Consider the following 23794-nt stretch of genomic DNA (forward strand, 5'->3'; position numbering starts at 1 on the left):
ATTACTCCATACTGAGTAAACTTATAACAGATACAAGAGAATATTAACGTACAATATTAATTACATTCTTAAACAGCTCTAAGGTATATTCAGAAAGAAAGAAAAAAAAATTATGGGCCGGCCTTACATGAAATTATCAAAAGTTTCATTTACTATAAATACATAAACCAATAAAAAAATACAAATATATTTAAACTATCCCAGCATATATACTTAAAGTCCAGAAATTATGTTTATCTGATGCATTGCGTCTGACGGCGTAATTTAAAGAAAGTTCAGAAAAGGGTCAAATGATACAGTGGCGCCGGAGGTCGGGGCTGCGTTTCCCGGAGATCACGCGGGAACATGATGCCAGGGCGCCTGTGTGTTGTTGTGGAAGGGAGATGAAAATGCCAATTCGGCGTCCGGCTCTCGGACCCTGTCTGGAACAGTCCGAATCAAAACTGATCAGAACTTGTACACAGACAGTATACGTGGGCAGAAAATTCCCGGAAAAGTTAAGGGGAGGTTTTGGGGAAAGTCGTGGATCGTCACTCACCAGACAGGGAAGTAGGCTTCGATTTACAGATGCGTCGCCCGCCAGGAACTGGATCCCGCGAATACGCGGCTGGGCGCGGTCGTTTTCATCATTTCAAAAGAAATAATTTAAAAGAAAAATAACTATTACTCTTGTACTAAGCAGACGGACTAAACTACTTGAAAAGGATATAGGGATAGCATCCCTTATTTAGGCGACTACATAGTCGGTTGCAGCCGGATGGAAGTCTTGCAGTGTCTCGCCGACTCGCCGATAATCGCAAAATGGTCCGTCTGCAGTCGCGACGCGAAGTGTCTCTCGAAGAACCGCATCTCGTAATTAAAAGTAACTGTTCTATCAAAAGTGGAGGGGGGGACTGGGAGTCCGGACCGAAAGGTCCCGAAGTTCCCCGAGTGCGCATCATAAAAAAACTCTGACTGATGTCTCGAAGTTGGTAGCACTGGCCGACTTTAGCGCTACCTGTTGAGGGGTGTCTGAAATAAAAAATAATCGACTCGCCCAAGGCGTCTGCTTATACCAAGGGTTAAAGGGGCAGTCAGGTGCTACACTCTGGCGGCCAAGATAATAAGTTACTGTTTCTGCCGCGAGATGTCGTGGGGTGGTCCATCTTTGCACACACATTTTTATGCGAGACGTCCTTGGAGACGGTCGCTGTCTGTAGGGGTTTCTGACCGGTCATTGGTCTTAGGCGAATTCTTAGAACTGAAGGGGGAAGGGGGGTGGAGTAAGGGGGGGGGGAGAAAACGCAACGACGCTGGGAACAAGCATCCATGACGTGCTTTTCGAGGAGAGAACCTAATACGTATTCGTGACGGTAAAGGCTATGGTCAGCTCGTCTCTGAGAAATGGTAACAGCTCGTCCAGAGCTGCTGTATGCAGTTTTAGTCATGAAGTGAAGTAACGTTACAGGCCTGGGACGTGCCTGTAAGCGAGGGAAATGTCAAACTGGCTGCCAGCAAAGTACTAGATCTGCAAAAGATCCTATAGGTCTCTGGGAAAGGTGCTTCAGACTACTGGCACAAAGTTTAACTTAGGGGAGTACACCAGCCTAACAAAGAGTAAATCGCCCTTTAGAAACCAAATTATAAAGAAAAAATAAAATTTCCAAAAATAAATTTAAATTATATAAAATTAGAAAAAAAAAGTGTCGAAATTCCTAATTTCCGGCACAAGGTGAATATTTTATTTAATCAAAATCAGTAGTTTAATGAAGTATTGGCAGTATAAAAGGTAGTATTTGTAGATTATGAAAAAAATTTCTACAGAATGATGATGGTTGTGGTTCGAAGTCGGGCGTGCCTGCGTCGGCGGCGCTCGCTGGTGCTTCTAGCGTGACGTCATCTTCCACCCCTTTGAGGACACTCGTGAATGTGTGGGTCATAGTGTGGCTTACGTTCTAGCGGACATCATTATTTAGGGTTATGAAAAAAAATATTTTAAATAATATGTTATATTTTTTAATATGCATCATAATTAGAGCTTAAGATGATTACTAGAGTCCCGGAAATTTCGCGGATTCCTCTGGCCTCAGGATAGAATTCAAAGTTATAGGTGTGCTCGACCCATGTTTACTTTCCCATTGGTTGATTTCTTAGCGAGAACATTTTTATCCTTGTTATTTGGCACTACTTGATTCGCTTACTTCTCTCCTAGATGGACATCGTTGGCTCACGGTCGTAGAGGGGCGTGTCCAGATAACTGCGGTCCAATCATGAACACAGTGCGACAGTGTGGAGGTTTGCATTTTAGCTTGCGACTAAATGAATGCGCGAAAATTCCGTGGCTCTAATGATTACTATTTAAAATATATAAAAAATAATTTAGTTGAAATAAAAAACATATCTTATGAAATTATAATTGGTAACTGAAAGACTCTTGAACTGGCGCCCAGTCTTCACGTCGTGCCTAGGGTAACTGTGATATTTAAGCGGCAACCGCTATATTACATGGCGTGGAAAAAATTGAAGATAAAATTGTGATGCAAGTCCCTTGAGTTTTTTTTAAAGAATCTCTAAAGGAGTTTTAATGCCTAAAAATTATTCTGAATGACACCTGTTTTGGCCATTTTCAATCCCCTAAAAATACAATTTAAAAAACGAAGTAAGGAAACAGATCTACTCGTCTTTTCTGAGTGTATTCTTGAAAGATTATTTTAAACAGGCCTCAATCGAATACATTGAACGGTTTTGTAATCCCGCGGTAGGTATGTGCCCTGGTAGGCGGGGCTCTTAACAGGATAGTATCCTAAATTATTTTGCTACTAATATTTAGTATTTTAGCACATGAGTTTGAATAAATTCATAATATAAAAATATTAAACTGTCCATAAAGTTTAATTTATAATAAAACTTCCTTAATTAATAAATTTGAGAAACTTAAAGGAAAACTTATGTGTCTGTTCCAGCATGTATTGAAATGATGATGTGGTATCCAGTTAGAGCAAACGAACAGAGTGGGATAGTAACGAGACAGTTGTAACACAAACAGCAAATCCAAACAAATATTAACAACAACCTTTGAACTGTGCATTTTCTGTTCTTGTTGAAAAGTTCTCGTTGTCATAGTTTTGTAGATTATGATCCAAATCACCATCGTGAATCAACATCATGGAAGGAGAAAAATTGTGGTGGTGGTTGTGAGGGGGGGGGGGGGGGATATTTCGTGACTGGCCGTGTGTTGAAACACTGTAACAACGTCTCTGTTTCTTGATTGGTCGGGCGTCTCTTCAGTCGCATGTCTGCTTTCGGCTCACCAGGGACAGCAATCTTGAGCGGCTCCAAATAAGGCCGTGGCTTTACCTGCAGACGGCCGCTAATCGCAAGGTAGAAAATCGCTTCCGCGGGAATACCCCGTTGCGATCTAGTGAGCGTTCAGATATACATATATATATGTGCATATACCTGTCATCTCCAGGAATGGGGGTTACGCCCGGTTGCCGTCACGCGAAGGCAGGAACTCGTCCGATCGCGAACGTAATTTGATCCCCTCGGTAGGAAAAGTTTCCGTGCCTCCCGCAAAGCGGTTCGGGAATCACAAACAAGACAGTCGAGTCGGTCGGTTGGTCACGCAGGTCCTAGCACGAGGGTTGTCTTCCTTTCTCTCTCTTCCCCCCTCCCCTCTTCGGCCCTTTGCAGACATCTGTGTTCCAACCTGTGGTCGGCGCCCTCCACCTGTCCTCCCGAATATGCGCCCTTTAAGGGTAGGTTTGGGAGTCGGCTTACAGATCGATGACTTGATGTAAGCTTTTGGACATACGCCATTGCTAAGCACATGTGTGTCTGCAGAAGAAAACTACAAAAAACCCAAAAGACATAAACAATTACTGTTATCAACAGGATATAAACATCACATAATATTCCATAACAGGAATATGGTCAACAAACAAAGAAAAAAAATACCCTCATTTTTCCAGCCCCTATTCAGTAGCACCTGTGTTTTCGTACCATGTGCGTCTCTGCCTGAGGACGGGAGCAGATAGCAGTTCCCGAAACGTCGCTTATTTCTGTTTTGGAAAACTATTGTGTTTGTTTCGTCTTTTCGTTTTGTCTCGATTCAACTGTTGTGCTGAATTTTTTTTTGGTTCAATATTTTTGTGCAGTCATCATTTGTGGTTTTTTTTTCGTTCTCTTAGACCTAACCTCCACACACTCTCGCACAGTGTCCGCGATTGGACCCCAGTTTCTTGTACACGCCCCCTCCACGACCGTTGAGCCAACGATGCCCGGCTAGGTTAGAAGTGAGCGAGTCAGGTGGTGCCGATTAACCAAGGGCATGCATGAATGTTTCCACGGAAAATATTCCGAGAAGATTCTGGAAGTTGAAACAACAGAAACATCGCCTGTGTTTCGTGATTGGTTTTGAGTTTCTTTCAGGTGCAGTAATTCGGTGCGGAAACAAACGCTTCCTGATTGGCTCGGTCAAACAAGGGAAACGAATGACTTCTCTCGCAGACGGTAGGCAATCACAAGGGAGAAACCGCTGTTGCGGGTACGCCTTTTGCAGTCTGACAGGAGTTCAGATTTTTTTCCTCGTGAAAAATGCCTGCCCCCTTCCGATTAAAGGGTACAAAAACATTACACTAAGAGAAGTCACTAAGAAGTCAGTGACAGTGTTGAACTGTTGCCTTTATATAAATCTTAAAGAGTACGTAATTTACTATACTATTTTTAACACTTTTCTAACAACTAACTAAAAAAAAATTATAAGTAAAATAAGTATCATCATCTCACTTCGAAAAAGGTTTCAACAACTCGTTTTATTCCAAGAAGCTCACCTTCTGTCCTCCACATCTTCAACATTTGGGTTAACAAAAACCTCTTTCGATTCCTTATAGTTTCGCATTTAGCTAATTTTGAAGGTAGCATTGTTCTTTTCTATAATTATACCTATAAACTCTTTTTAGCTTAATTTTTTCCCCTTTTCATCATACGTAAATTCAACCACAACGAAATAATTTTCTTGGAAAAAGCCGCATCAGACAGCGTTTTTACTGATGTTGTCGATGCAATGAATTTCGGCCTTGCGAAATTTTGAGGTCTTCTACAACTTATCGCAGTCATAGTGAGAGATCAGATCATTATTATTTTTTTTTATTTTTCCCGAAAAAAAAAATTAATGGTTGTGTCCCCCCCCCCCTAGCGATCATCTCCAAGGAACGTGATTGCACCCCGCGGTCGCTGTCACGCGAAGCGAGGAACTCGCCCGATCGCTGACGTAATTTGATCCCCTCGGCAGGAAAAGTTTCCCGTGCCTCCCGCGTGGCAGGTCGGTCGCCGAGTCGCGCAGGTTCCTAGCACGGGTCGTCCTCCTGTCCCTCTGTGTCCCCCCCCCCCCCCACCCCTTGGTACATCTGGGGGGAGGGGGAGGAGGGAGGGAGCTAGACGGTCGTCGTCGCGTGTCGCGGCGTCGTTTGCGGCCGGCGAGTCGCGGTGCCAGGAGCTGAGCAGCGCGCCCTATGCTCAGCCGGGTGATGGGGGGGGGGGGGAGGGGGAGGACTCTGTGCGATCAGCGGAGCCTTGAAGCAACAGTGGTCTTGATACTACACCCCCATCAACCCCCATCCCACCCCTCGCCGCGAGAAGAAACTCCGTGAACTTCTTCTTACCCGTTGGCGCATCCCACGCCGATCGTAACATTTCCGAATATTTGACTTCCGACGGAGTTTTTTCTTTTATTTTGTCGGTGCCAGGGCTTTCCTTCTGCCGGGGCAAAAATTGGGCGTAGACCAGCAGGAAACTACCAGGCAAATCTTTTTTGTTTTGCATCCACGCAAAATTTTAAATTAAATATTTTATTTTTCATAGGCCTACCCCGTGTGATATTACCAGTGCATAAGTGTGTACGTTTTATTTCACGTACTTTATTTATTTTTAATCAAATTATGGCAACTATCGTGACAGTTTAAAAGTTTATTTAAAATTAATGAACACTTGCGATTTCAAAGCTGGATTTGTGGTTTCGGGGAACACTGAACGGAAAATCTAGTTGTGAATGTTTTTGGGAAGTCGCACCGTTGTAGAAACTGAAAATTTGCAGCTTTCCTTCGGAAAATATCTAGTGGGTGGAGTCACTATTATTTCGCGGATTCATCTAACAGCAAAGTAGACTTGAAGAACATGTACATCTGCTTCGCGTAGATGATTGGACTGCAGCGCTCTTGAAACGCCCTTGACGATTCCGGGATAGTTATAAACAAGGACAACAAACGGTTGCCCAATCTCTTGCAACCCACCAAAGGGTTTGACCTTTGTTATCTGTAGAGACCTGTAAAATTCGTGGATTCATTTAGCGTTAGGATAGAGTCCAAATACTTTTGACATTATTTTGCTTCAGTGATTGGGCCACAGTTTATCTGAAGGACTCTGGGCCAATGAAAAATCTTTAACAGAATAATTAGCGAATCACGATCATTCCAGTCAACAGGTGTTACGAGTTGGTAACCAATCAGCAGATGTAATTTGCACGAGTGCATAGAGGATCATGGAGTCTATCCTTTAGGGATTTGAAATCGCGAATTTTACAGGTCTCTAGTTATCTGTCAATTAGCATTCTAAAAAAGGCTTTATTATGTATAGAACAATTGAGTCTAGCCTGGAGTTGGCATGCATACTTCGCAAAAAAAAAGAAGAATTTATTAGCCTTAGTTAGACTTGAATAAAATTATGTCCGCACCAACAGTGTCTTAAACGTAAATGCAAGATAATAAGGGCCATGTATATTTCGCGAAAAGATTCCGAGACTGGCTGAAAGTTAAAACACTGTAGCATCGTCTGTTTTTCGTCTGTGTTTCGTGATTGGGTGAATTTCTTTCAGGTACATGACGATTGTTAAAACACCAATCACAGTTATTCATTGCGGAACCAAATGCGTCCTGACTGCCTCAGCCAAATAAGGCAACTAATTATCTCGCAGACGGCCGCCAATCACAAGGAAGAAACCGCTGGTGCGCCTATAAATTGTTGCAGTCTAGTAGGCATTCTGATTTATTCGCGAAAAAAGCCTGCCCCTAAAGATAAGCCAGTGCCATCTTTAGCCAGGCTAATCAGGACGAGTGAACTTCTGAACTTCAGACTTGTTGTGATTCGTGAGCCTGAAAGACACTCGTCCAGTCACGAAACGCAGACGATGCTACAGTGGTTTATACAACACAGCTTTTCTCGAAATCTTCTCGCGAAAAAATACGTGCCCCTAATAATTCCGCGCGTTCATTAAGTCGCGAGTTAGAATGCAAACCTTTACACTCTCGCACTGTTTTTCATGATTGGATCGCAGTTATTTCTACGATCGTGAGCCAACGACGCCCAGCTAAGAGAGAAGTAAGCGAATCAGGCAGTGCCAACTAACAAGGATGAAAATTGTTCTCGCAAATATCCCAACCAAATGGGAAAGCAAACATGGTTTGAGCAAAACTGTGGCTTTGTAATATACCCTAAAACCAGACCAAGCAGCGCAATTTCCTCTCTACTAATGGGGAGAGACCCGGAAAAATTTCGCGGGTTCAATGACCTCCATGATCCTCTGCACGTTCGGGCAAAATTCACCTGTTCATTGGCTGCTGACTTGTCGAGTCGTCTCCACTGAGTAGCCTGTGATTCGACACTTCTATTATTGAGGGTCTCTAATTGGCCCCGATTGACAGTGAACCAATGGCAGAAGCAACATGAAGGTAAAATTATTTGAATTTCAGCATATCACGAAATGAATCCGCGAATATTCCCGGGTCTCCACTAATGGGTAGGGGCAGGCAAATTTCGTGAAAAGGTCTGAACGCTTATTAGACTGCAACAAGGTATACCCGCACCTGTGGTTTCTTCCTTGTGACTGGCGGCAGTCTGGGAGGCCTTATTTGACCGAGCCAATCAGGACGCGTTTACTTTCACACTGAATCATTTTGATTGGTGTTGCTACAACCGATATGTACCTGGGATAAACTAAACTCAACCCATTCACTAGGGCCATGCATATTTCGCGAAAAGATTCCGAGACTAGCTGAAAGTTAAAACACTGTAGCATCGTCTGTGTTTCGTGATTGGGTGAGTTTCTTTCAGGTACATGACGATTGTTAATAACACCAATCACAGTAATTCATTGCGGAACCAAATGCGTCCTGAGTGGCTCAGCCAAATAGGGCAACTACTTCTCTCGCAGACGGCCGCCAATCACAAGGAAGAAACCGCCGGTGCGCGTATACCTTGTTGCAGTCTAGTAGTCGTTCAGATTTATTTCGCGAAAAATGCCTGCCCCTACCATTCACGAAACACAGACGTTGCTATAGTGTTTGAACTTTCATCTAGTCTCGAAATCTTCTCGCGAAATCTGCATGCCCCTACTAGTGGGTCTCTTCGATGAGACTTGACGACCGCTTGACGTACCCTATCCTCCAACGAGCGTCCTGCTCGTCTCTTGCAGGAGGAACTGCGACGAGCGCGCGGCGGCCATCCTGCGGCAGCACTACGGCCGGCCGTACTTCCTGCCGCCCCCTGGAGGCGGCGGCGGGGGCGGGGGCAAGCTGGAGTGGATCTACCTCGCGGGCCCCGGCTACAGGGAGACGATTCACGTGAGTGCCGTCGCAGCGCCCGGCCGACCTTCAAGCATTCAGCTCTCTGCGCGCCCGGCATGCGGCGTTCGGGCAGGAGTAACTTCGGGAATGGCTACGGTGCCGCCATCTGTGCTGGAGGGAAGCCTTCTTTTCACAGACGAGAGAGCCAAACGCACAATCGTGCATCTTCGTTTTTTTTTTATTTTGGACAACTCATGATAACTAGAGACCCGTGAATTTCGCGGATTCAATGACCTCCAGGATAGACTCCAATATCCTCTACACACTCGGGCAAATGCCAACTGTTCATTGGCTGCTGACTTGTGAGTCGTCTCGACTGGGTGGCCTGTGATTCGACACTTCTATGAGTGAGGGTCTCTAATTGGCCCTCAGTCCTCCAGATTAACAGAGAACCAATGACAGAAGCAGCACTAAGGTAAAATTATTTGAATTTTAGCATAACACGAAATGAATCCGCGAAATTCACGGGTCTCTAATGATAACTAATGGTTAGAACCACGGAATTTTCGCGCATTCATTTAGTCGCAAGCTAGAATGCAAACCTCCACACTGTCGCACTGTGTTCATGATTGGACCGCAGTTATCTGGACACGCCCCTCTACGATCGTGAGCCAACGATGTCCAGCTAGGAGAGAAGTAAGCGAATCAGGTAGTGCCAAATAACAAGGATAAAAATGTTCTCGCTAAGAAATCAACCAATGGAAAAGTAAACATGGGTCAAGCACACCTATAACTTTGAATTATATCCTGAGGCCAGAGGAATCCGCGAAATTTCCGGGACTCTAATGATAACTAATGGTAAATTAGGTTAGGTTAGCTACATTATAAATACTTTAAAACATTGTGGACGGTTGATTTGGTTAGGATGACTACATTAAAGATACTGTGAAATCATGTAAACAATTTCCTAGCCCTGGATAGCTACATATTAAAAAGTTATTTGCTATGCAACCTTCGGGGAACTTCGGGTGTGGCTCTCTCGTCTGTGAAATGAAGGCTTCCCTGTGGTGGACGGTGCGAAACGAAGTTCACAATGCCGCTGGGAAACCTTTTAACCAAATGGGCACCATTTTTCAAAACAAAATTTCCCTTGTAGAAAATCAGGTACTGAATCAGAGGTTTAGTATTCTTTTCAAGTCTTTTTCTCTTCTATCTGAGCCGTTTCAGTATATAGTTTTAGAATTTTGTGTGCAAATGGAACGATTCTATGGTCGACGCTCCGGCAGCGAATTTTTTTTGCGATACATAGACCAGAAAAATTGGTCTTCCTCATTCACCACAAAAGCGGTAATGCCACACCTAGCTTTCTGATCCGCGTTTTTTTTTAGCCAAAACAATCCACGTCCAGTAAGGTTTTTAAATCTTGGCATCAACATTGGTGTATGTGCGGATCGCTAGCCAAGTATAGTTTTTAAGAAGGAGATCAGTTCAAATTTTTTTGTAAGCTTATTACTTTGTCCATAATAAAATTGTACCGCTTTTTTATCACACCTCTTATACCAATAGTGTTAGATATCATATTTTAGCTATCATAAACAGATAAAAATTATTTTTATATTTCATTGTAGACGTGGAAAAATACTAGTAAATAGAGGTCTTTTTTTATGGAATGACTACGCGTGTTTCAAATATTACAGTCAGTGGCATAGCCAGGGGGGGGGGGGTTAGGGGTTCAACCCCCCCCCCCTTTTAGCACTAAATCTTTAATTAATTTCTTATTCATCACTCAAAAAAATTTCATATTAAAATTAATTAAATTTTTACCATTACAATATTTAAATTTAAGTACCGAAAACTGCTAAAATAGCACAATTTTACACCTTAAAATCCTAATTTCCCCGGGGGAGGACTCCCCAACCCCCCGCTTTCATACGGGGGGGGGGGGGCGCCATGCTTCTTAACACCCCCCATACACAAATCCTGGCTACGCCACTGATTACAGTTCATATAAAAAATTTCCCATGGGTCTTATAGGCTATGTGAAGTTCAGTTTCACTTCTAATGCGCGTGTTGACCAAGTACTCATGTTTTATTTTATAATGTCGCAATTTTCAGAGCTGTTCTGCTGAAAATGCTAACCTTGACTGGTATTTGTTGTCCTTGTTAAATATTGAATAAAACTAGTGGTAGTGTAGTAGTGGTAGACTTGTATTTACTTAAATTTAAAAATATCTGTAATTTTACATCAATATTTGTTTCGTTTACAAAAAAAAACATTTTACAGTGTAGACGAGATGAGAATATTGGACGTGAAACACAGAAAAAGCGCATTCGACAGGCAGCAGAAGCAGCAAGCCCCAATTCCACCCTCTCTCTATCTCTCTCTCTGTCTATCTTTCTTTCCTTCTCTCTCTCTTCTAAGGTCCGTCAACCTGTCCTTGCCATTGCCAATTCTGCGTTCGGGATCGGTGCCGCACTGCCGCTACGTCTTTCCGTACCACGCCCGAGTAGCTCTCCAATCACCGCGTCTTTGGCGCACGACGTGCGTTCTGGAAGGAGAAGACAAGAAGACTCTTCTCTGTCGCCTACTCTTCACGTTCTTCCTACCGCGGAACAAAAAAAAACAGACCTTCGGAGGTTTTTTTTTTATTTCTAGCATCTCAGCTCTATAGGTATACGCCATTTGGCAGGAGTAATTTCGTGAATGGAACGGAAGTCGCCCGCAAAGGAAATGTGTAACCACGGTGCTGCCATCTGTGGCGGATGACTAGAACCAAAAAGTTTAAATAAGCCTAAAGGAAACTTTATAGTATTAACTGCTTAGTTGATTTTAACATGATGGGCAGTATTTTAATAAGATTATTTTTGTCGAAAATCATGTCCAAAGCCGGGGTTTACTATTTTTTCAAGTTTTTTTTTTTGCTTTTATCGCAGCTTTTATATTATATAGTTAAAAAAATTTGGTCTGCTAATCAAATGATTCAATAGTATACGTAACTGCTCCAGCAACGAATTCTAGCGGCGGGTGCGCAAACTTAGTACCATTCGCGTAAAGTAATGTTGTTTAAAACACGGTTTGCGTATATATTTATGACGCTCAGCATTGTTTTAAATAATTATACGTTAAATTTCTTTTCCGAGTTTCGTAATTTAAGTGTATTTTGCAACATGAGAACACATGCATTTTCTCGTTACCGAGGTTATGTGTCACACATCTATGGAGAGTAGTGAAAGACTCGCTCAAATGTTTTTTTAATGCATTAAATATTATTGAAACTTATACTTTACACAATATAAACATCTCCTGGACCGAAAGACAATGCAAAACATGAGAAACAACTAAATTAATCTGAGTTATTTTGTGTCTATTAAAATGTAAATTTCATTTCATAAAAGTTTTGTGTATGTTTTTTTATATACGGTGTACAAAAATTTATTTCAATTATAGTGTCTAGTTTTTCCTAGGTATAAGTGAAAATCGGAAAATAATAAAATTGATTTAGTTAGAAAACTTAATCAACAATACGCCAAAGGATCTGAAAATTTACTAGACTGCAATAAGTTATACTTGCGCCAATGGTATGCTCTTTGTAATTGGCAGCCGTCTGCAAGGGAAACCATTTCCTTATTTAGCTGTGTTATTCAGGACGCGTTTACTTCTGCAAAAAAAATTGCCGTGATTGGTGTGTCGACAGTAAAGTGTCCCTTAAAGAATCTCAACCAATCAAGAAACAAAACGATGGTTTCAGCTAGTATCAGAATCTTTTCGCCAAAAATACATGTTCCTAGTTATTTGTAGGGACGTGAAAAATTCGCGGATTCATTTAGCGATGGGCTAGAATCCAAAAACGTTTCATTTTTTTTTTTCCCGCCTCAGTTATTGGGCCACAGTTTATCTGGACACTGGGCCAAGTGAAAACCTAAAAAAAAAAAGAAGTATCGAATCACGATAATCCAGTAGGTATAACAGGTGTCAGGAGTCAGTAACCAATGAGCAGATGTAAATTGCCCGAGTGCATAGAGGATCATGGAGTCTATCCTGTAGGTCATTGGAAAACGCTAATTTTTCGGTCTCTTTAGTTATTTTTTAAGGGACCGGAAAATTGTGCGTAATCATTTTGCGGTTAGGTTGAAATTCCAACGCGTACGCTTTTCTACTGTTTCAGCTAATGGCTCAATGTTTTGTCGAAGTGAGAAACCCTTCACCAGTGAAGTATTTGATTATAAGCTATCCTGTTGAGATGACTCTTACGCCAAAAAAAAAAAACGAACTGCGAACACGTGACATTTGTGCGAGTGAGCAGAGGCATTTTGCTTCAGATATGTTGAAACCTGCTTTCAGAATGCATTGCTTAGAACAACGGGTATTTTTGTGCCCATTTATGTTATTTAAAAGAAATTAATGCTAGTAGCTTGTCGATTTGTTTATTCTCTCTCTCTCTCTTACTTCCCCTTTCTGTACGTTCAATATTTCTTTCGTCCCTCGCCCGGATGTGGAGAGAGATGTTGGTTTTTCCGCCGAAGCCACAAAAAAAAAAGCGCAAATGGATGTTAAAAAAAACGCAACGCACAAATAAAATAAGGGTAGTGAAAAATTATTCTAGCGGCGGCAGCATAGAAATCCACACTCCACTGCGCAACAAGAATTATGTATATAAAACAACTCCCCCTTCGGTCTGCAGACAAATGGAACTTAACCGCCACATGTTTTTTAACCCTCCGCTGGTGGCGTTTGTGCTAAGTGCATGTGCTAAGTGCTACGGTCATATTTATGCAGCGTAAAATACATTGTTCTCTCCACCTCTGCGTGAATATTCAATTTTAAATATTAAAAAGATTTCTACTAAACTAAATGCTGGTATTTCAAATATCTGTCTTTTTAAAGATGCATGAGCGTGCGTGTTAAAAAATACAATAAATGAACAGATTCAAAACATATACGTGAAGCATATATTCTATAATTTGCGTTTCTGGTTCACAGGTTTATAAATAAATGTTCATTTTACTAATAGTTGTGTATGCAGAGGCTCCATAATAAAATAGAAATTATTAAATGGCCACAAAGTGAAATTGTCGTTACTAGTTCAAACTTTAAAAACCCGTAGAAGTGTAACTAATTCAGCTGAACATTTGAAACGATCGAGAGTAAATATTTATTTGCGAAAATCCTGTGCATACACCTTCTTATGTACTGGCTGCTTCCGTTTTATGGATGTACTCGTTAAAAATTTATGTTTGTTTAAAGAACATATTTTTATCTGAGAAAAAAATTATCGGCACAGTAAAATATTCGACGTTGCGCTATAGTTTTCTCAATACGTGAATGAAAATAGTTAGCTCCCTGGGAAGTCATAGTGATTACTGGGAGGGTTGTCGACTGCTAGAGGGACCATTTATGTATATTTCACACTAATTCTTGTAGCCATTTCCGTAGCACTCGCAATAATTTAATTTTAGAAATTAGTCGACAGAGGTGTTGCTGTCACCTGTTTAAGTTCCAGATATTGCAGGCCATGTCAAAAGTAATTGTTCACTAGGTTCAGTGTCATTTTGCTTAAAAAATTTAGCACTCAATAATAAAGAGTAATTTTATACGATCAAACATATAAATTAATTGCAAGTGTATTTCTTACCGAAGATGCGTGTAAAAATACACAATATTATATTTATTTCATACATAACCATCAAACGTTTTAACTTTACACATTCATTTGTGTAAAAAACACCCAGTAAATTATTTTAAACTGTGATTTTTTAGTATATTTCAGTCATGGCTACATCACGTGTAAAATTACACGCAATGTATAAATGCTTTCACAACTTACCCATACTTACTTGTAAACGATACACTTACTTAAAAGGTGGAAAACTACGCCCTTTTTTTACAGTGTACGTTGTTAGTATTTCCACTTGCAATAAGAAATAGGTTTTTTTTTTCGGATGTTCCAGATGGACGTTGTGGACCAACCCTCGTGGCAAGCGCAGCTTAAGGGCAGCAAGAGATGGTTCCTGCATCCGCCACCAGAGTGCTACTACCAGTGCGAGTCGCTGGAGGTCACCCTTAAACCAGGAGAAATAAGTGAGTGTCACGTGACTGCAGGCAAAAACCCGCGCCAGACCACTCGGTTGGAAACTAAACTCACGCGAAATTATTTTAAGACTATGGTCAGGTTCTGCTGAATTAATTTCAAACATCTTTAGCCAAATATTTTTGTGTTATATTAGGCCGATGTTTAACACCGAACTCTCAAATAAACCCACTTCGAATACGTAATTGTAATGGTAATTTCCTTGCTTAAACATTGTGGTGTTCCTACAACGGTACATAAATGTGCCTTATAGGTTGTGCCTTTGTGAATGGGAAGTTATGAAAAAAATATTATTAAATACTAGTTAGAGGGGTTCTATGTCGAGTGAAATAAGTTTCTATTTTTTTATAGAAAAAATTAAATACTCCTTTTTAGGTATGGTTACAAAATGTTTTTGCTGCCCCAGTAAATTGGGCATTCATTGAACTGTGGAATATATTTTTACTAACTTCAAAATAACCATGTGAAAATAAAACTGTTACCTATTATGCCATGTGTTTCTAAATAAAACCATATCAATAACATCTTAGGTAACAGCATTATTTTTTTTTTTCAGTTTAAAGAAAGCCAATATCAAGTTTCGAGCAAAACTTCACCAATAGCCAATGCGTTGCTTGAAATGTTTTTTCGCTCCAGCCAATTAACTTTTGACACTATAAAACACTCTGGAGTAATTATTTCCTCTGGTGGTTTTTTTTTTCAGTTGTGGTGGACCCCACCAGGTGGTACCACGAGACGACAGTCATCTCCAGCGAGTACAGCATCACAGTGGGCGCGCAGTTCGACACGACCTGGTGAAGGATTCTCGTCCGGACGCCAGGCACCAGTCGCCATTTGAAGACCGGCGAGGCGGCGAGGCAGCGAGGGATCGTCTTCGCGAAGATCGCATTCAGACACAGCATCGGCTGGAACACGCAAGGGACGGGACCGGTGGCCGTACTGTGGACTTGTGGCCGCACCAAGCGCCAAGAGAGCAGATCTGCGGAGGAACACAACTGGCCCGTCAGCAGGGAGCCAGGATCCATCGTGGACGGATTTTTCGCGTTGATGCGGAGAAACTCCAAACTATTCCATACATTCGAGCTGCACCTGCAATCGAGACACGCTATACGTATAATGACCACCATTATTTGACTTTAAAAGTTGGCTTAAAACAGCCATGCATTTTCTTTCGTTCCGTGTGATCTAACCATCGTAAACCTCACGCGCTCATTGGGAAACAATTACTTCTTGTTATGCTGGGTTCCTCGATGCTGGCTTGAACAGGGGAAGTGACTTCTAGCATTTAAAGCAAACAATGAAAGAAGAGACTGGTTTTTCGAGTATCTGCAAAATTATGGCAGCTAGCATCCTGGAAAACAAATATTCCTCGAAATGGTAGTTCATCTAATTATGTTGCACATTCTATCCGGCAGATTATTGAGCTAATAGCTGATATACTGGTAACAAGTATCAAGTGTTATCCAATAAAGATTCCCCAGATGTTTAGCATTTGCACGATTTAAGACCCGATTTCGCACACGAGTGCGGAGTCGAACCCACAGGACATTTAACCAACGAATTTGATTCCAATCCCTAAAGGGTGAAATTGTAGCAACTAAGCATATCCGATGGCATGTTGGAACCATCCAGGGTCGATGCCCGTCTCTGCATCTCCCATGCAACCAATATTCCATCGAGCATGCCTGCATAGAACCAGCCACCACATCTCTCTGCTTCTGTGAGGTTATTAGTAGACACCCTATTTTTTCTAAATATGTTTTACCACCAGGATTCCCTTAAAACCTATATATGTTTTTTTTCTCTTAAAGTGACGTTATCCAGAAGAACTCTACCCAAAAGAAAACCCTTACCTACTGGTTCACAAATTCCTTGGCTCGATTCAATGAGAAAAAATGACATCTAACACAAACAACAGAAAATGAAACATTTAACCATCATTTGTGTATGAGCATAATATTTAATTATAACATGGTAGTAAAAATAAGTTTTAGTTATCGGGGCTATAATTTTAAACACAAAACATTTAACTATCACTAGACCGCAATACAGTATATGCATGAGAAGCAGTTCTTCTTCAATTGCGATTCACGGCTGTCTGCGAGGGAAGTCTCTGCCCTTATTTGGTCATACCATCCAGAATTCGCTTGCTCCAGCACTGACAGACTAACCAATAAAAAAAACACAGATGATGCTATCGTGTTTAAACACACGACTATTCACGAACCTTTTCGCGAAAAATCAGTGCCCATATAGATTATTTATACTATGAAACAGACTTACCTTCAACTCCCACTGGTCGTGTATACACACAGGGAAAAGTCACTACAAAGTCTGAATGATTGTTGTTGACCGGTCGCAATGCGCGCCATGGTTTCTTTTAATACCCATGATATTAAGGCATTCAGAAGTGAAACTGTCCTTTTTAACGCGATCCACATTCACGCACTCCTCAAAATGGCGCAACTGCCCAGAAATATGGGCGAAGACAACCCACCAGTCATTTCCCCAGATCTCCACAGCAGGAAGTGACCAATCAAGTGCAGGGCCATTCCTGCAGCCCGACTCAGCCAATGGATGGACAAATTTGCCTTCCACCAAATGAACCACCTAATCTATTTCGCTTCTGAATGCTCCAATATTCGCGGTCACCAGATTATGCTTGTGGATGCTTCCTGACTCACGAAACGGCCACTGCCCTGTTTGACTACAATGCTTGTTCGTGATTGGCCATTTTAGGTCTAGGTTCCCCCCATGACTGTGCTGGTGTCAATTGGCTCTTGTTAAATGCTGCAAAAGTGTTCAGTTTCGAGCAAGTTTAGACTATTTTTAAAGAATTCCACAATAGACACGTCATCTGCTTAGGTGAACTAAAATCTATTTTAGGTTCATGATTACACAGATTTATGTACAAACCATATATAAGCCGAAAGGACTGGATCCAAAACAACGATGTAATAAACATAATTTTAAATTATATAAATGAATTTTAAGTACTACAGTGAAAATTAACTCTGATTATTCACTCCAAAATTGTCAGTTTCATAACGCAAAAATGTACGTGTGACTATATTGTAAGAAACTAATAAACATTTATAATTTCGGTCTTAATTAAGTGGTCTGGCCTGTATGTTTAAATTTTGGTGTTTTTTTTTTTGGAATCAATTGACTTTAAATAAAATGTACTGACAGTCTTTCCATGTTATTGTTTGAAAAAAGCCTTTCACATTTTTATCTAACTTCTTACTTTCGTATTTTGCAGCTAGGAGTGTATGAATTTTAAACAAAAGCTTACGTTCACTAATAAAGACGTCTTAAAAAATTTATTGATGAAGACTCCAATGTAAACCCCCACCTTTAGAGTGACACCTATGGCATATTTTGTAACTTTAATGAGCACCGCACTAATATTTTGGCAGAATTTGGCAATGATTTTTAAGTATGTGTTTTTGTCAGCAAAAATAAAGCAGTTTACGAAAGGTGTTTTCGAGGTGAAACCAGCAGTAGTTTCAACAGTTCAATGTTCAGAGTGCGCAGGGTGACTGAAATGGGACGTGCCAACAGATCTTCTTCAGTGGCAAGAACGTGGAAAGAGCCTGCAGCGATGGAAATTCGTGGGTCTCCCGCAAAAAAAAAAAGGACGGGAATCGTCGGCACTTCCGTTCACGTCCCAGCGAACCGGGTAAATGAAATGCAGCTCTACCGACGCGTCTCGGAGCTCCAATTCTATTAGCGCTGCCCCTGGTCCAATGGGAGTTCAGGGCTGCGCGATCCCCCCACGACCCGGGTTGAAGGGAGTGACTGGGGGGGCGGGACAGGTGGAACCCCTTGGGCGCATGGGACACGTCTTCCCTGCACACGAACATCTTCAACTGTTTCCGTTACGCGCCGCGAACGCGGTAATGAGGGCCTGGTTTGAGGAATGGAGCCGTCGGGAAGGGGGGGGGGAGTGTGCTTGGCCCCTTTCGAACTTCCCTTCACGGGGAAAGTTATCTCCCTGCCAGCGTACGGGAGAGCCTCTTGCAGCCGTGAATATATTTACATCCATTGAAGAGGAAGGGACCGTTGCCAACCGCTGGGTAATAATTACTTCTCGCTGGGCTCTTGAACTTTCTCTCTCCATCACCACCTTTTTTTTTTTCTCCCTCCCCACCACGGGTCACTGTGAGCTATCGGTGCCATGGTTGAGTGTCCCTTGGTGACTGTCTGACGAGGTGTGGTAGCTGTAACGAACAGAAAAATTAATGAAAACACAACATTAATACTGCCATCACTACCAATACAGTTCCAGAAGACATGAGCAACAAATAACAGGGGTTAGGAAGTTAGAGAGTTGGTGTGTGCAGACTTTGCCATGTTAAAATTAATAAACAAAAGGAGAACGAACCACTCACATCCTTTCCCCATCTGGATATCAAAATATGTTTTGTCCTTAATGAAGTTTTAAATTTTTAACTATACTCACTTTCTGATTACATTATTTCGATTCTTCGTGGCGAGTTATTTTTAAGGCCTTATTCAAATTTCTAGCATATAAAGATTTTTTTTCCCAAGTTTTTTTTTTTTCAATTTTAGAACAGGCACTCACTCCTTAGACTAATGCATCCATATTTGGTGAGTTTCATGCAACTTACAAGTTCAAAAATAAAACCACTAGCGAATCCACGTGACACCAACAACGTGTATATCAATATGAGTTGATAATCATGAGTTGGTTTGTTGCCTGCCTGCGATGCTTTCTTCCGCCTCATGTCAGCATCCCTTCTCGAGTCTACCTACTTTACGGATCAAGGTACGAACTTTTTCAGTTATTATTTTTTACATAATTAACCTATCATGAATCCACTCTCATAAAATCTGCAAGGTTGCATTTGTTTTTTTTTTAAGTGTGGGTTTGAATGTGGTTAGTACGTTAGCCCAGATAAATGGGGAGATCTCTACGTGTCACCACTTGGATATTCCCGCAATGTAAGTGAATCAAATTCTAGAATTTTTTAACGGTTTTCCAGTGAAATCCACAAATATGAAGAAATCAACACAATTTGATAATTGTATTTTTTTGGGCAGATTTTTGGAGAAATGATTCCGCGGTGGTTAGATGTTGACTTCCGTAGTATAAAAGAGCTCAAAAAATGAATTCAAACAAAGTGAAAATAAAAAATATCCCGTTTATGTATAAACCTCTGGGTGTTTGATCCCCCCTAACCAATCATCTTGACATCTGGATCAACCCGTCTACAAGTTTTACATTTCAATATTCCATACTCCGTCTCTTAAGGTCTCTTTTCTTCAATTAAGTACATGTAAATAAACTATCCGCAATTTGAGCAGCTTAATTCCATGATGTAATTTGTTTTAAGTTACGAAAATTGTTTGATGAAATGTATCATCAATTTTTTTAAGGCGCGGGCATTTTAGCAAGTTGCATTCATTTTGGTTGTCCATCCACAATTTCACTTCTTTCAAAATATCTCACTTCCAACGTGTTATAATTTTATATCTCATACCACCTCTCTACAGAATAACTGAGAAACAGTCGCAAATTAATATTTATTAGGAGTAATAAATTTTCAAAAGGATAGAAATGGTGTATGGTATTAGTGTCTAATTGACACCTACAACCGTTTAGTGCTCTTTTTCGGCTGTTAGACTCTCCGTCAACTTTCTGGATGATGATAAATTCAGATTATGTCCTTGTGAGTTGTTGCTAAAACAGTATGGTCATTAACTTTTGACAAATAGTCACTGATGTCTATTACCTTAGTATTCATTCTCATTATTACATTCACTAATTTGCATTTCTTTTACCCTATTAAGAGAAGCACTGACAATATATAGTGTAACTTTCATTTCTATAAATATTTTCATTGCAAAAAATGTTATTTTTTTGTTGTTGGTACCATAATATTCTTGAAATGTTTGACCTTGTATTGATCTTTTTATCAAAGAAAGGAGAAGAAATATATATCTCAAAAAATGAAACTTGGCCTAATTTAGAATATTCATAATAATAAAAATTTATATGTGGACAACTCAGGAAAATAAAACCTTCCCGAACTTTATAAATCGTGACATCAATTGTGGCAAATTTTATTGAAATATGTTTTTATGATTAAACTGAGGAGTGAGAGAATGTCACTACGTGATCATCGTAATATTATACGATAGCGTGAATGATTATGAAAGGTTGTAATTTATTCAAAAATAATGGAAAATGCAGGTAAAAACATTCTCCTCAGACAAAATGCGAAAAAAAAAAGAAAAAAAATTATTTCTCGAATGGAATTAATGCAACACTTTTAATGTAACGTTTCAAGAGCCAGTTCATACCATATTTCTGCGTTTCAGAATAGGCTCATAAGAATGTCTGACCACGCTGCATAACCAACCATGTCATACTAACTCAGTATAGAGTGCTTTAGGCATCTTTAATCATACATATCTATATAAAAAAAAACAAGAGAGCTTTCATCAAGACTTTGCTTCTTGAAAGTGGAGAAAAAGACGTTTATACAGGCCTACATTAATCGAATTGCTTGGATGTGATATTATAAGCCATAACCTACTTTACTGTGATGTTTATTGATACCACATGCTTGATAAAACCTTTGCGGCAACAATGAATGTGATTGTGATTTGAGACGGTGCAGAAGTCTATTGATACTCGGAAATAAAAACCGAGTTTGGTACTTGTATATATATATATTTAAGACCTTTCGTTTATTGTTATAATGTGTTTGTCAAATGTTTTGATGATAAAGTATAGTTAGATTTAGTATGGTGCTTAAAATAATTGTAGTAACATAGAAATGTGAACTAAAATATGAATTCTTGAAAATAAATCTTGTCTAACTTGTGTGAATTGGGAATTCAAGCAGGGAAACATGGAGGGAAAAAAATGCGACTTTGTAAATAAAATCCTGGAAGCCTAATAAAAAACCAAGAAAATAATTGCACTGTGTTTTCTTTTTTCTTCCTAACTAATTTGTTACACAAACGAGCCAAGCCGACATGAAGATGGGAGCTTCTGATAACAGAAGGAAATTTATATTTTCTGGTCCGCTTATTTTTTTGCATGTGACACTGCTTCGGGCAGGCATGTTCGTCGTATCAGTAATGAGTACGGCGTTTGGTCCACGAATTAAGCGGAATCATGTCCAGTTTTATGACCTAGCAGTGAATTCACGCATTTATCTGGAGGTGTTATAAATATTTATTTTTTTGACCCAAATCTCTTGCGTTTTAATTTTTGTCTCTCATTTCTGGGCAAAAAAAATTGGTTATAAGCCGTGCTATCAGCATTCCTGAAGGACTGATATGACAGATGCACTATTAAAAATATACATATAAGCTATGTCTTGAATAATCAGTTTTTAAAAATAAAAATAATTTGAGTTTACTGAACAGCACTCTGAAAAGGTTCTCCTTAAAAAATATATTTGTGGGCTATAGTATTAGAATTTACGATATATATATATATATATATATATATATAAATGAAAACATTTTTGAAAAAATTAATCATATCTACACTGGGATAGCATGTTTCTGTCTGCCTCGAGACGCGAAACGATTAGAGGTGTTGCGACACAGCTGTGACAAAAAAAAAAAAAAAAAAAAAAAACTGGGAACGAAAAGTGCTTCGGAAATTTTTCACGAATGTTTTTAAGCATAATTTACGTACTAAATATAATAAAAATAATACAAGTTTCATGCACGTAGAAACAGTTGAAACCACAGTTTCCAGCTTCCTAAATCCTCTGGTTAGTACAATAATATTCTTGGAATTGACTTGCGAAATCAGAAAAATTAAATTTTTGATTCAACCCCTTCATTTGATTTTATATATATATATATATATATATATATATATATATATATTACAGTGGACTTCAAACAATTTATTTGCACGAATGTGTTGGTTCAGGACAGCGGGATGTTATAAAATGTATTTCCATAATTATTTAAAGCCATTAATACCCTTTTATGACGTAGCAGTATAGGTATATTAATACCTTGAAGTATTTTTGCTTACCAGACATAGTTTACTATAATGAGCAATGCTAATTGTAACTTATACTAATTTCTCGCAAATATCTCACCTGCACAATAGCCAACAAGACAAATGTTGTTAGTTTTGATTTGTAGATAAATACTTCTTAGTAAAAAAAATTAAAAACAGCATAAGCGTTATTATTTACAGGCTGAAATCTGGTGTCACTCCTCATTAAAATAGTGGCGAAGGAATTATTTTAAAAACCAAATGACAGCATATGTTTAGTATTGCTTTAATCAAACAATAAACAAAATTTTTTTTAAAAACATTATCTCAGTTAATTTATTTGGTTTATTTACGAAAATCTACGTTTCAATTCCCTGCGGCTAACCAGAAGGAGGGGGCTAATAAATTAAAAAAATATTGTTATATTTGGAAATACATGTCCCAAAGAACAGCCGTAATTAATTAACTATAATGTATTTATTGACTAATATTTACACTCTTTCCTAAATTAGGAAAACAAATTAATCACACTTTAATAAGTCCACTATTTACTTTTCCCAATGGAGCTCGGCTCGACAGTGGCTGTCTCTACTGTTATTCTCTCACCACGCACCTCGGTCCCAACACACTACATCTCACTACTCACTCGTCCGACCGCCGCGACACCGTACCACATGCTCCGAACTTCGCACGCGAAGCCCACCTCTCGTCGCCCGCTATCGCTCGCCAAGGCACTCACTCGCCCTATTCGCTTCACTGCAGCTCACATTCTATAACTATCCTGTCCGAAGTGTCACGTCACCAAAGTCCCCTCGACTGAACGCTCGGAAGCAACATAACACAATGGCGTCCTAGTTAGATCTTACTTCGGCAGTGGAGGAGTCGCAGCCAGAGTCCAGGCGGTGCTCGTCGCTCTGGCGGTCGTGCAGTCTCTCTGCACTGGGGCGTTGAGCGCCCCACTCTCCGACGAGTGCACACCACCAGGCTTCACGGAGCAGACTCTCCTGCGGCTCCGACTATCAGCTCCACACTTGGGCACCGCGCATGCGCAGAGCGCATCACTCGCGCATAAAAAAACACCGGAATTATGGTATGAGTCACAGCGCAGGGTGGCACACCCACGCACACATTTCTCGTACACTTCTGGTACGCCGTTCCTGCGCTGG

General features: G+C 40.3%; 1 protein-coding gene across 1 annotated transcript; it reads left to right on the forward strand.

Annotated features, from left to right (window-relative positions):
• The first annotated feature begins 7538 nt into the window (after window positions 1-7538).
• Window positions 7539-15424, forward strand: LOC134535375 (uncharacterized). The gene is made up of 4 exons (XM_063374448.1): window positions 7539-7561; window positions 8447-8594; window positions 14487-14616; window positions 15330-15424. The coding sequence occupies exons 1-4, from the start codon at window positions 7539-7541 to the stop codon at window positions 15422-15424; spliced, it is 396 nt and encodes a 131-aa protein (XP_063230518.1).
• Window positions 15425-23794: the final 8370 nt, after the last annotated feature.

Source organism: Bacillus rossius, chromosome 8, assembly GCF_032445375.1.
Source record: "Bacillus rossius redtenbacheri isolate Brsri chromosome 8, Brsri_v3, whole genome shotgun sequence".
NCBI lineage: Eukaryota > Metazoa > Arthropoda > Insecta > Phasmatodea > Bacillidae > Bacillus > Bacillus rossius.

What these genes read in the sequence shown, in the direction of transcription:
- LOC134535375 (XM_063374448.1), top strand. Translation starts at nt 7,539, where the DNA reads ATGACCTCCATGATCCTCTGCAC. An exon ending in GCTACAGGGAGACGATTCAC is followed by an intron (nt 8,595 to 14,486) that starts GTGAGTGCCGTC and finishes CGGATGTTCCAG; the next exon opens with ATGGACGTTGTGGACCAACC. An exon ending in CCTTAAACCAGGAGAAATAA is followed by an intron (nt 14,617 to 15,329) that starts GTGAGTGTCACG and finishes TTTTTTTTTCAG; the next exon opens with TTGTGGTGGACCCCACCAGG.